The 13,215-nt window shown below is 36.2% G+C and overlaps 1 protein-coding gene across 9 annotated transcripts in view; it reads left to right on the forward strand.

The window, feature by feature from the left end:
• Positions 1-10,597, forward strand: part of CPEB2 (cytoplasmic polyadenylation element binding protein 2) — a gene marked incomplete at both ends in the record, with an annotated part of 61,004 nt that extends 50,407 nt beyond the window's left edge. For all 9 annotated transcript variants that reach the window (XM_079719467.1, XM_079719470.1, XM_079719472.1 and 6 more), the window contains 4 exons: positions 3,629-3,747; positions 4,009-4,123; positions 6,098-6,279; positions 10,370-10,597. In XM_079719467.1, the coding sequence (XP_079575593.1) occupies positions 3,629-3,747; positions 4,009-4,123; positions 6,098-6,279; positions 10,370-10,597 (644 nt within the window). The remainder of the gene's footprint in view (positions 1-3,628; positions 3,748-4,008; positions 4,124-6,097; positions 6,280-10,369) is intronic.
• Positions 10,598-13,215: the final 2,618 nt, after the last annotated feature.

The following is a 13,215-nucleotide window of genomic DNA, read 5'->3' on the forward strand; positions in this document are numbered from 1 at the left end:
CTCTTCATCTGTATATCTACTTTTCTCAGCTTAAATATCAGTTGCTGGTGGGAAACTGTTAAGGACCCACCTAATGAGGTCAAATCCTCCTATTGTAGGCCCTTCTAGAACTGTGCCCTTTCAGAGCACTCCTCACAGTTGCAATATTACAGTTTTACAATTTTATAAATATGCTTTTATTTTATTAATGTCAGATTCTTCCATTAATTTCTCAGACTGTGTCTTTACTCATCTTTGTATTCTCAGTAATTCATGGGTTGATAGTTGCCTAATAAATGATATATACAACTATAAATACTGTAGGATAGTTTATCCTTTGACCTGAAGTAGGTGGGGGAAAGCTTCATTGAGAAATTTTGAACTAAATCTAAAAGATACTGTGCAATTTAGATAGATTAAAAAGTTGTGGGCTTCCCTGGTGGCGCAGTGGTTGGAAGTCCGCCTGCCGATGCAGGGGACATGGGTTCGTGCCCCGGTCCGGAAAGATCCCCCGTGCTGCGGAGCGGCTGGGCCCGTGAGCCATGGCCGCTGAGCCTGCGCGTCCGGAGCCTGTGCTCCTCAACGGGAGAGGCCACAGCAGTGACAGGCCCACGTACCACAAAAAAAAAAAAAAGTTGTTCAATAGAGTTCCAGGCAGGAGTTGAAATATAATTTTAGAAAGGTATTAGAATTAGTTTTTGTCAAGACAGATACATATTTTCTGCATGTGCAGAAATGTAAGAAAGGTAGGTTGGCACTAATTTCATGAAACAGAATAGTTGCTGTCTTTGTTGCTGTTGCATTGTTATTGTTATGGTTTTTGTGGTAGTTGTTAGTTTATTTTCTCAAACTGAAAACAAGAAAAAACAACAACAAATATTAGCAGTGGCAAATCATACTATTTTGGTATAATTATAGTTAATTGTACTCATTGCCAAAGACCAATGTTCCTAAACCTTGTGCTTTCAAGCATTTTTGTCATTGATGTAATTCATCATTTTCCATGGTTTGGAAAACACTGGTGTAGAAGCATCCAGTTGACAAAGCTACCTTATAATTAAGGTAATGATTTGAGACATTGGATCCTGAGCCACACTTATACATACCTGTCCTTTGCAGTGAATAAGATTCACCCTATGTAAACATTAGCTTATGCTAATAAATTCTAAAGAACTATTAGATGGTATTTTTGGTACGAGTATTTTATAATATTTAATGGCTTGCCTTAACTAGATCATAATTTACCTGCCATGTTGCTTAATTAATTTTTGTGATACATTTCTTCCATAATAATCACAAAAATTATTAAGCAGTATTAAAATATTACTATCAGAAATTAACATCATAAAAACATAACATTAAAAATATTGACTTTAAAATACTATTTTAGTAAATCAGTCTTATATTCCCTCAATTATTACAAAACAATTACAGCTCTCAAAACCTTAGCTTGGGAACTTCCCTAGTGGTCCAGTGGTTAAGACTCGGCGCTTCCAATGCAGGGGTCATGGGTTTGATCCCTGGTTGGGGAACTAAGATCCCACATGCCCTGTGGTGTAGCCAAAAAATAAAAAAGTAAATTTAAAAATAAAAAAACCTTAGCTCGTATCAAAATTAAAGCCTTCATATAAAGAAAACCAGTCTTTTTAAAATTTTTTCAAGCCTATTTAAATTGTTTCTAGCAATTAAAAAGTTCTAAGATGTGGTTTTAATCTTGCATAATCATACCTTTGGAAGTTTCTATTTGTGTAGGTTGGCTTTATGGCTTATTTATGCAATCAGGTATTGTAATTTTATTAAAATGAAGTACTTTTTCTGTGTGTCACATCAGACCTTTGTGGCACTAAAAGCCATTGTTGGCAATAAGCTGTGTTTTTTGAATTCCTAGTAAAACATGACCTCTTACTTCCCATTGTTTAATGGCACAGACATGGTTCGCCTGATTGAAGACATCTTCACATTGGGACTAGATTTCAGTGCTCTAGGTTTTGTGCATAGAAATCTTGTCAAGGAAAAGGGGTATTGTTAGGTCATTTACAGTCATCTACTGCTGGGAATAATCACATAACAGGAAACTTGTAATGTAAATTTCGATGCCTTCTTTTTATAATGAACTGTATTCTGCCTGCTAGATACATCATATTTGATTAAAATTTGACAATTGCTTGTCACAAGGAAAGGAGGAGGGGCATATTTTCAAAAGGTACAGGAATCTAAGCAAGAACTTGGATCCAAAGTGCAAACATAGTCTCCAGGGTGTTTGAAAAAAAGTGTTCTGCTGCTCATCCACCTTGAGACGGACTTGTGGACACAGAGCGGGAAGGGAAGGCTGGGGTGAATTGAGAGAGTAGCACTGACATACATGCACTACTGTGTGTAAAATAGATAGCTAGTAAGAAGTTGCTTTATAGCACAGGGAGATCAGCTTGGTGCTTTGTGACCACCTAGAGGGGTGGGATAGGGAGGGTGGGAGGGAGGCTCAAGAGGGAGAGGATATATGTATACATATAGCTGACTCACTTTGTTGTACAACAGAAACTACCACAACATTGTAAAGCGATTATAATCCAATAAAGATGTAAAAAATAAAATAAAAGTCTGACCCATCCTGAAGGAACCTGTTTCTTTTTTTAAATGAATTTATTTACTTATTTATTTTTGGCTGCATTGGGTCTTTGTTGTTAGGTCTTCATTGCTGCGCGCGGGCTTTCTCTAGTTGTGGTGGGTGAGGGCTTCTCTTCGTTGTGGTGCACAGGCTTCTCATTGTGGTTGCTTCTGTTGTTTCGGAGCTCAGGCTCTAGGCTCACGGGCTTCAGTAGTTGCAGCACATGGGCTCCGTAGTTGTGGCTCGCAGGCTCTAGAGCGCAGTCTCAGTAGTTGTGGCACATGGGCTTAGTTGCTCTGCGGCATGTGGGATCTTCCCGGACCGGGGCTCGAACCCATGTTCCCTGCATTGGCAGGCGGATTTTTAACCACTGCACCACCAGGGAAGTCTGGAATCTGTTTCATTCCAACCTCCCTAAGGGAGTTTTCTTAGTATCCTTTGGAAGTTGTCAGGATGATTGTGGAATTTTCCCTCTACTTATGGAAATTCCTGGGCCTTTCCACATGTGCTCTTTTCCACCTGTCCAAAAGTATGCTCTAGAACTTGTCTTACCCTGAGGGCATTTGAAGGAAACTTCAGCTCCTGCTATGCTCAACTGGTTAATCCTGCCACATTCTTTAAGAAGACAGTATCATGGGAGACCTTAGAGCTGATCTAGGTTTGAAATTAATCAACCAACTACTTGCTTATGTGACTGACTTTGGGCAAATAGTTTAACCACCTGACACCTCAGGGTTTTCTTCTGTAATTGGGAATAATGTTTCATAGACTTGTGAGAATCAAATGAAATAATTCACGTAAAGCTCTTATCACAGTATCGGATAGTAAGTGCTCTATATAAAGTAGCTAGTTATTTTACTGAGTATCTCTTTTTGTGTGTATTCCACAGGATATTATGCTCTCTTAGAGAAAGTATAATGATTGTAGTCCTATTTTATAGTTATTTTTCATCTTTTTCAAAGGCATGTATTTTCTAAACCATACTGAAATTTGGGGTGAAATCACTTACCTTGACATATTGCCTCATTCTTATGGTTATTACAGGCTATGCATTCCTTCTGTTTCAAGAAGAGAGCTCAGTTCAGGCACTAATTGATGCTTGTATTGAAGAAGATGGAAAACTCTATCTGTGTGTTTCCAGCCCTACTATCAAGGACAAACCTGTAAGTAAATGCTACTCAAACTTCAAGTTACAAATGCAAGTTTTCCAAAAACTGTTTTGAAATTATCGTTAGTGAAAAAATAAATAAACTACCATTTTGAGTTCAATTTTTAAAAATTCATATAATTTATTGTATCTGGATAAAATATTAACAGTTTGTTTCCAAACCCATCTATCCAAAATTTTGAACAGTACAGTGGCACAAAGCTCATCAGCTATTAAAGGAGTGAGACCTAATACAGTAATGTCATTTTCTTCATAGGTTCAGATCCGTCCTTGGAATTTAAGTGATAGTGATTTTGTGATGGATGGTTCTCAGCCTTTGGATCCTCGAAAAACAATTTTTGTTGGAGGTGTTCCTAGGCCATTAAGGGCTGGTAAGTAGAATGTTAACAAATTTTGGTTTTTTAAAAAAATCATTTAAATATGAATTGATTCAGTACGCATTTGGTACTATTGTGTACATGTCACCGCTGGGTGGGTGAAGGGCAGATTCTCCTGCTCCAATAGTTGCTTGCTACAGAATTTTGAGACAGATTCTGAGAATTGTTCTTAAGACCATTAAGGAACTGGAGAAGTGGACACTCATCTATGAATATTGATAGCTAACTCCAAACAGACTCTGTAAGAAGAATCCACTCAAATACTGCATTTATGACTTCTTAAGTGTAACTCTCTAAGATAATGAGAATTGGGGGTCTTTTTATGGAGGTTGATTCTGATATCTGAAGAAGAAATATGGGATTTTTTTTAAAGGCACTTTATATAAGTGAATGATAAACTTCTGTTCATCAGTAATCAGGAACCAGAGATCTACCAGAAGAGGTCATATAGGAACATAATTATAGACGTAAATGCCCCCCGTACAAGCAAGTTTTATGATACTGTGTACCCTTGTGAAGTGTGTTAGCGCCTTCCATCACTGAAAACATCCTCTTCCAGTATGGGAGGTGCATGTTAAAGAACTATTCACACATGTAAATACTTACAGACATAGCTACTACAAAGAAAGACTAAAGGGAACAGAAGAGCATACAGCAAGGAAATGTGCTGTGTCTGATATTTTAAAGATACTTGTATTTGAGCTGACATATAAAGATTGAACAGAAGGAGCAGGGTTAGGTGGTAGGAGGTTGTGAAGAGTGTTTCAGACAAAGGGAACAGCATATTCAAAGATCTTCAGTGGAGGGAAGCAGAGTGCCTCGGAGAGACTGAGGGAAGTCCAGAGTCACAGCCTAGGGTATAAGGAATGAGGTGAGAGATACGAGAAGACATTGAAAAAGTAAATAGGAGTCAGATCATACAAGTCTAATAGCTAACTTGTTATTTATCCTCAGAGAAACTGGAAACCAATGAAGAGTTTTTAAGTAAAAGAGAGACATGATCATATTTTAATTTTTAAAAGACCAGTTTAGTTAATGACTTGTGGAGAGGGGAGTCAAGTTGAGAGTAGTTATAGGTAGACCAATTTAGGAGCCTATTATTGCAGTCCAGGAGACAAATAGTGGTGTCTTGGGTTAGTGATAGTGGTGGTGGTGGAAGAGCCAAGTGAACAGATGTCACAGATATTTATAAGATAAATGCAAAGGCTGAATCTCAGTTTTCAGTCTTAAGCTACTAGGTAGACACTGATACTGCTAACTGAGAAGATAAAGAACACTGGAGCAAGAGCAGGTTGGAAGAAGATTGTGTTATTAGTTTTGAAAGCTAGTTTGTGCCACCATTCAGAGTTCCCAAGGAGAAATTTCAGTTAAGCCATTGGTATCTGCTATATTTTTAAGAGAATCACTCTTGCTGCTGTTTTGAAAATAAACTTGGGGCAGGGGAGGGGGCAGGGGGCAGAAACAAGGAGATAAGGCTATTGCCATGATCTAGAGGAAAAAGAATGATACCTTGAAACAGGATGTTAGTGATGGAGGCAAAGAGATTGGATGCTAGATATGTCTTGGAAATCAAGTTCACAGGGTTGCATATACAGTGGGGAAAAAAGAAAATAGAAAGGATGAAGCCAAGGGTCTTGAGTTGACAACTTCATCTTTTCCATTGCTCACTGAGTCAGCAAAAACTCGCTCGAGTAGGTTTAATTGGATGGTGGAAGATCAGGAGTGCCATTTAGAACATACTGAATGATGCAGTGTCTGTTAAATATCAATATGACTTGTCCAGTAGACAGCTGAGTTGTCCAGTTCTTCTGTGGTGAGAGCAGGTGTGCTCTAGTGTACAAGAGAAAGGATTAGATTTAGAAAAGAGCATTATCCTATTGACTTTCACTTTTTTAAAAAAAAGTACTTAAAAATTGTTGATTTACTGTGTTCTCTCCCATTTGATGTGAACTTCTTTTCCTTTTCAAGTGGAGCTTGCTATGATCATGGACCGGCTGTATGGTGGCGTTTGTTATGCAGGAATTGATACAGATCCTGAGCTAAAATATCCAAAAGGTGCTGGTCGAGTTGCTTTCTCCAATCAGCAGAGCTATATTGCTGCCATTAGTGCTCGGTTCGTTCAGCTTCAGCATGGTGATATTGATAAACGTGTAAGTTGCATATTGGGAAATCATTTAAGTCCTATCATGAGGTGCTGATCCAAAGCTTACTACCCTACAGAGTTAATAATGTAATTCAAAAACCGAGTGTTTATTTTTCTATATTCCTTTAGCTCTTAAAGAGTATTATATCAAAATATCCCTGAAATGTAAAATTCTTGAGCAGACTTTAAATTTTAGGTATAATACACAAAATATAATTTTAAAGGCATTTCAAAAAATTTTATCAGCCAATAAGGTCTTAATATCCTTTTAACTATAGAGGCAGAGCTTGTTTTAAGAACTTGTACTCTGGAGTCAGACTACCTGGGATCCCATTTCCACCATATGTTGTTCTGTAACCCTGGGCACATGAACCCTCTTTATGCCTCTTATTCCTCACTTGTAAAATGGAAAACAGTAATAGTATCTCTTTCACAGTTATTTTGAGGAGTAAGTGAATTCACATATGTAGAAGCACTTAGAACAGAGCTTGGCACTAAGTGTTACTTAAGTGTTACTTATTTTTGATTTATAAAACCTAAAATAAAAACACATTTTGTATATTTTCCTAAATCTATGCAAAAAATAAATACGTAAATAAAGTAAATATATAGATGATTGTCCTAAACTTTAAAACATTTACTCTTTAGTAGCATTGCTTAGGTCATCACAGTAAGAACTTTTAGGAAGTGTTATGGACGATAACTGTGAGAGCTACCCTATTGAATAATTTCTAATACTGATTACCATCTAAAATAAGAGAAAGGAGTGAACAAAACTCAATTGTTCCTTTACAAATCTATCTCATGCTAAAATCTGTGACTAGTTCCTGAATAATCATGTTTACATTTTTAGTACAGATGAGATATACTAAAAATATGAGGTAAATTAACTTTTTTATACCCATTATAGTAGATATAACTTGAGTGAGTACTTATTTTACCAGTGTAACAGTTTCTTGAAGCTTCTTCTCTGAGGCTTTACTGTTTTGGGGGCAGGGGAGCTGGTTAACTAATACCCACAGACCATAGACTCTAGTAGTAGTCCCCAAAATTTAATTATCAAATCATACCATTTAGAAAAGACGTACAGCATAAGTTCAGTTCACATTTGCAAAGTGGCATTTTTGTTTGCATTGTTACTTAAAATGTTGCCCCCCAATAAAGAAAGAAAAAAATTAAGTATCTAAGAAAAGGGGCTCTGCTTTTACTCAGACATGCTATGAAATTTTGTTTAACTGATTTGAGCCTTAAAGTTCCTCTCATTCAGTAGTTCCCAACCTCCACTGCACATTAAAGTTAGCTGGGAACTTAGGAAAACCTTGACATCTGGGTCCCACCCCCAGAGATTCTGCTGTAATTGGTCTGGGATGCAGCATGGGCAGCAGTAGTTTGTAAAGCCCCCAGGGTGATTCTGATGTCCAGCCATGCTTTAGACCAGCGGTCCCCAACCTTTTTGACACCAGGAACAGGTTTCGTGGAAGAGTTTTTCCACGGACGGGCGTAGGTGGGGTGGGGGCGATACTTTAGGCAGCAATGTGAGCGATGGAGGGGATGGTTCAGGTGGTATTGCGAGCTGGGGAGCAGCAGGTGAAGCTTTGCTCGCTCTTGCTCCCTTGCTTGCTCGCTTGCTTGCCCGCCGCTCAGCTCCTGCTGTGCAGCCTGGTTCCTAACAGGCCACGGACTGGTACTGGGCCACGGACCGGGGTTTGGGGACCTCTGCTTTAGCCCACTGATCTAGTCTAACCCCCTACTTTTGCAGAGAGGTGATAGGGTCACAGAGGAAGTTATTTACATATTATATAATTGTAGTTGTTTAATATGCAGAAGCAGAGGGAAAAGATTATTGCAGTGCCATGCTTCATACCTCTTTGTTTCCAAAATGATAGTGGAGGACCAATTATTTGGGGCAAAGTATTGATTCTTAAAGAGAAACCCTGATACAAAGCAAGTGAATTGAGAAACACTTGCCTTCTTAAAAAGGCATTGAACTACCTGAGAGAAAAGTTTACTTTTTTAAGATATGTGCTACTAAGGTATGTTTTGAACTTTATTTGAAAGAATTTGAGCCTTAAATATTTTACAAGTTGTTAGTTTTGCTTATACAAAAAAACCAAACCCTTAATCTTTATACCTTTCATCTCTCTAATAAGAATATAGTTATTAAACCATAAAAACAGATTAAATTTAAATTTATAGCTGATAATCCAAAGGTACACAGGATGCTTATTTGGAGGGAATTAAAATTGTTTATTCAACTCACCTTTAGGCTCATGAACACTTTGAATTTTACTTTCATCTCCCTGATAGCCATGAAGAACAATCACCACAAATGTGTAAATCATTTTAAATTTTATATGTTATTCCATGAGTAGTATAATTCATTGTGACTTCTGGTAGTTACTGAGTGAATTGTGATATACTTCAAGTTGGCTAATTAATTATTAATCATTTTATTAGTTATGACTCCAGGTGATTGTGTATCACAGATAGCTCCTCTGAAATGAAAAAGGGAAAATAATGGAGAATAAGAATAGTGAAGAATCAATGAAACTCCCTTTCACACATTCAAGAGCTGTTAGAGATTATTATTAATCGCAAATAGGTTTTGACTGTATTCTAAAATCATAAATTTGAAATCCAGTTTTTCATCTTTGAAGTTTTGATTTTGAGTTAAGTAGATTAGCTTCATAAAATAATATCTAGAATTTAAAAATATGCAAAAGATACAATTTAGGACAATAAAATGTCCAATATATATAAAATACGTTTATCCTAACCCTAACCGTGAAATACAAATGCAAAACGTACAATACAATACAAATATAAATACAAAAACAAAAATGTAATTTTATTACCCTCCTGTCAAATGTTTGTTTTACAGTTCTTTTCATCAGTCAACTAGGTTGTTTCTAGTTTGCTGTTATTGTTTTTGTTCAAAATAATACTGAAGAAAAATACCCTTATATATTCATTTTTTGCACACATGCAAGTATTTCAGTAGAATACATTCAAAATAGAAATTGTTGGGTCATTATTTTTTACCTTGGGCAAACCAAGCCCTTTAAACGCTCAATTTTCCCTCCTCTCCTGAGGAAAGGCAGAGATCATAGGCTGCCTGGCACTATTCAGTCAAACAAAAGTAGTAACCTTTCATTCATAAAGTTATTACAAGCCAGAAAACAAGGCTGTTGCAGCTAATAGTAGCTAATGCTAATATACAGAGTATTTGCCATGTGCCACACTATCTTCAGGGCTTTTACTTGCATAATCTAATCCTTACAGCTCTATAAAGCAGGTTCTATTGCCTTTCTCATCTCACAGATACAGAAACTGAGGTTAAAAAGTTTAGTATTTAGAGCTGACCTAAGTCTGAGGTCTTCTTCTGAGTCAGGCTTTCACAGTGGGACTTTGACTTCATATCTTATAAATTCACAGAAGTCTAGACATACCCTTAATAAGGTTATCCACAGTTCTGGTTTGTCTGTACCAGTTATTTACAAGCAGGGTATCGCTCTCACCTGTAGTAGAGACACGTTGCCATGATCAGTGGCTGCTGGGTTATGCCATCTCACAAGTGGCACTGGAATGAGAAAACAAAGGTGTAAATACTATTTGTCTTCCATAGCCTTCTGTTTTTCACTCACAGTCACCCCCACCTCTGAAAATATTAACACACAGGTGTTTTAAAGATGTTACTTCAAGAAAGGTGAGGGTGGAATGTTTTGCGAATCAATTAGGATTATATAGTTTTATAAAATTATTTTTTGTCTTTGGAAAAGAGAGTTATTTAAATACTATTCAGTTTATAGTTCTCAGAAGAAAACATATCAAAATACAATAAAATTACCAAACTAAGAGCACATTTAATCATATGGTCAATTATGAACATGAAACATAAAAAAAGATTAGTGCAAGAACAAAATGATTTAATTTTTTTTAACCTACTATATGGTGAAGCTATTACCCAGGGAAGAGGCCTTCTTTCTCAGCATTGAATGTTGGTCCTTTTCTCTAGAACATTGTATGAACCCCTTAAAGCATTGCTAAAGTGACTTTTGAAGCAGACTTAATGGGATATGTTTTCTCTCTTTTTCTAGGTGGAGGTAAAGCCATATGTGCTAGATGACCAGATGTGTGATGAATGCCAGGGCGCACGCTGTGGTGGAAAATTTGCTCCCTTTTTTTGTGCCAATGTCACTTGCCTGCAGTATTACTGTGAGTTTTGTTGGGCAAATATCCACTCTCGTGCAGGACGTGAGTTCCATAAGCCATTGGTAAAGGAAGGTGCTGATCGCCCACGTCAGATCCACTTCCGCTGGAACTAAGAATAGCAAACCTGCCTCTGTTTAACAAGGAAAGAAAGGGTGCATGTGGCTTACTGTGTCTGAAGATACTGACATGCAGAAGAAATAAGTGCATTCTTCTGCTTTCACCCCAGCTATCAATACATGCATCTTTATCAGCAGCCAAAACACTACAAGCCTCTTGTTTTTCACCAAAACCCTACATCTCAGGCTTACTAATTTTTGTGATATTTTCATGTTAATATAAAATGTTTTTTTGTATTTTCTCCAAGTTATTTTTATATGTAAAGTTAAAATTAGATATGAGAATGTTTTGCGTAGGGGCAAACAGTCTGCTGCTATATAGTGGGTGAAGCGTGCACTTATTTCTAAACGTGGGTTTTTAACTTCAAGATCTGCCCCAGTAATTTACCAAAGGTAGCAAAATAATAGTGAAGATGGAATATGTCTGCTACAAATGCTTATTTTTATTGTTGCTATTTTCAGTGTATACATAAACTAAAAATTAGGGTTGATTTTTTTGCTCTCCATTTTGACTTGCAAGAAATAATACCTCAAGATAATCTGATTTATTAGCTATTTTTAAACATTTTTAATCACAAGCTGTATTAGCTTTGCTGCTATATAGGTGTTATGTGTAAATGCCACCTATTAATACGGGATTGAAAACGTTAGAGACACACTGCATTGCAGATAAAATGCAGGCAGCACAATATGGCCTAAACTGCCATAGTTTTAGAATGTGAAAAAAAAATGCATGTTTACTTACCTGTATACACCATATGCATGCACTAGAATTATTAACTAACAAGAGGTGAGGTATTGCAAATGTTCAAAAAAGCTCTCTTGAATCTAGGTAGCATGAACAAATTATAAAATTTGTTTAAAAAAAGCAAACTTGCATGCATTATTGTGACTTCAAGTTAAAAAAAAATGTCCTACATGTGTACAATATGCAAATTAGTTTTAGATTAGAGAGTGCAGCCATTTTGTGATCTGGTCGGTAGTGGAATTTGATTTTATGCAGACTGGATGTAATATTTGTAATCCCTGTGCAATTTTGTGATGTGCGGTTCTAATTCATGTGCAGTGATATAGTATAGATAAAAGACTGAGTAAAAGAAAATTACTAGAATTTTAAAGAAAGTTGATTTTAGCCCCTTTGATAGTTCATGGTTAAGACATCCTTTATAAACCAAAGATGGCCAGCACACTGCTAACTGGTCACCAAATGTAAGACCCGCAGGAAGCCCATATTTAAACAAAGGAACTTTATCAAAGAATGCAAAACTTTAGTAAACCTAAGTAAAGTCAAAATGGAGATGGGGAAATATACAGATGGCTAGTTGCATAAAATTCAATTTTACCTTAAAGATAATGGTGAAATCTGGCTTAAACTTGCATACATGTTTGACCTATGTATATTGGGGTCTTCTGTCTAAACTGGGGTCACTGTTGCATGGAAATTGTTGTTCTTAATGGTTAAGAATTGCTTTTTTTAAAAAAAATTTTGATGAAGGAATTTTGGTAATGACTTTGCTTGCAGTTTTTTTGAGAAAGTGGCATGGAAACATGCAATAGTTAATGAGTTTCTTTTGGTACTGAACACTATTAGAATATCGTTAGTGATATTTTTTCTCTTTAGAGCATTTTTAATGCAACTAGCCCCTATATTTTAATGTAAGAGTTACTCTGCAATCTAAGCAAAGCACCCAGCAATGGTAGATGTTTTTTTAAAATGCTGAAATAAGATTCTTGACTCTAAAGAGAGAAAATTACAAGGGTGTTGCCGTATTGCAGCCCCTTGGGACAATCCTTCATGTGAGCAAAGTGTTGATCTTAATACTGGTTGTCTATGGTGTGCTTTTTTGTACTGTAAAAATATGTGGTTCATGTCTAACTCTGCTGTTTTATTGTGGTTGTGGTTCAAGTTTTTAATGTTTAAAGTTGATGCTGTTTTCAGAAGAGCTTTTTACTAATTTATTTGTCAATGTTCCCTATTTGTTACTTAACCATGATCCTCCAGATTTTTGGAGCATTCTTTTCTAACCTTAACCCTGCCAACCTTGATCCATTTGACATTTGTTATGCACTATTTTTATATCTCTGTGAGAGATTTTTCCAACAGTCAGCTATTTTATGGCACACTTTTTTTGACTGATGACATCTCCTTTGCTATACCTCAATTTTTGGAATTTAGAAAAGAAATCAGTAGTTTTGCAATGTTAATTATTTAGATATTTAATTTCGCAGATTTTTAAACTTTATTTTCATAATTTCTGCTTAATGTTTAAAATTGAAGAGCCTTTTCATGTATTAAATAGTGAACACTAAAATAAATTATATGATGAAAATAATTGGAGATATTGAAAATCACTTTCCCTTCTTAAACAGAAATAAATATTGGAAATGAAGGGAAATGTAATAGAACACCCTTTTCGCCATGGGTAAAAATGACAGAAATGGATGGTTTGTTTTACCTTCATTTCTGTTACAATTAAAGCTGATTAGTCTAATGTTTTATTCCTTCCCCACCTTCCCCCTACCTCTTTTTTTTCTTTTCTTTTCTTTTTTTTTTTCCTTTTATTTACTACATTCTTATTTTCTAACTGTTAAACACTGTATTGGAATTTTTTTTA

Source organism: Hyperoodon ampullatus, assembly GCF_949752795.1.
Source record: "Hyperoodon ampullatus genome assembly, chromosome: 1".
NCBI lineage: Eukaryota > Metazoa > Chordata > Mammalia > Artiodactyla > Ziphiidae > Hyperoodon > Hyperoodon ampullatus.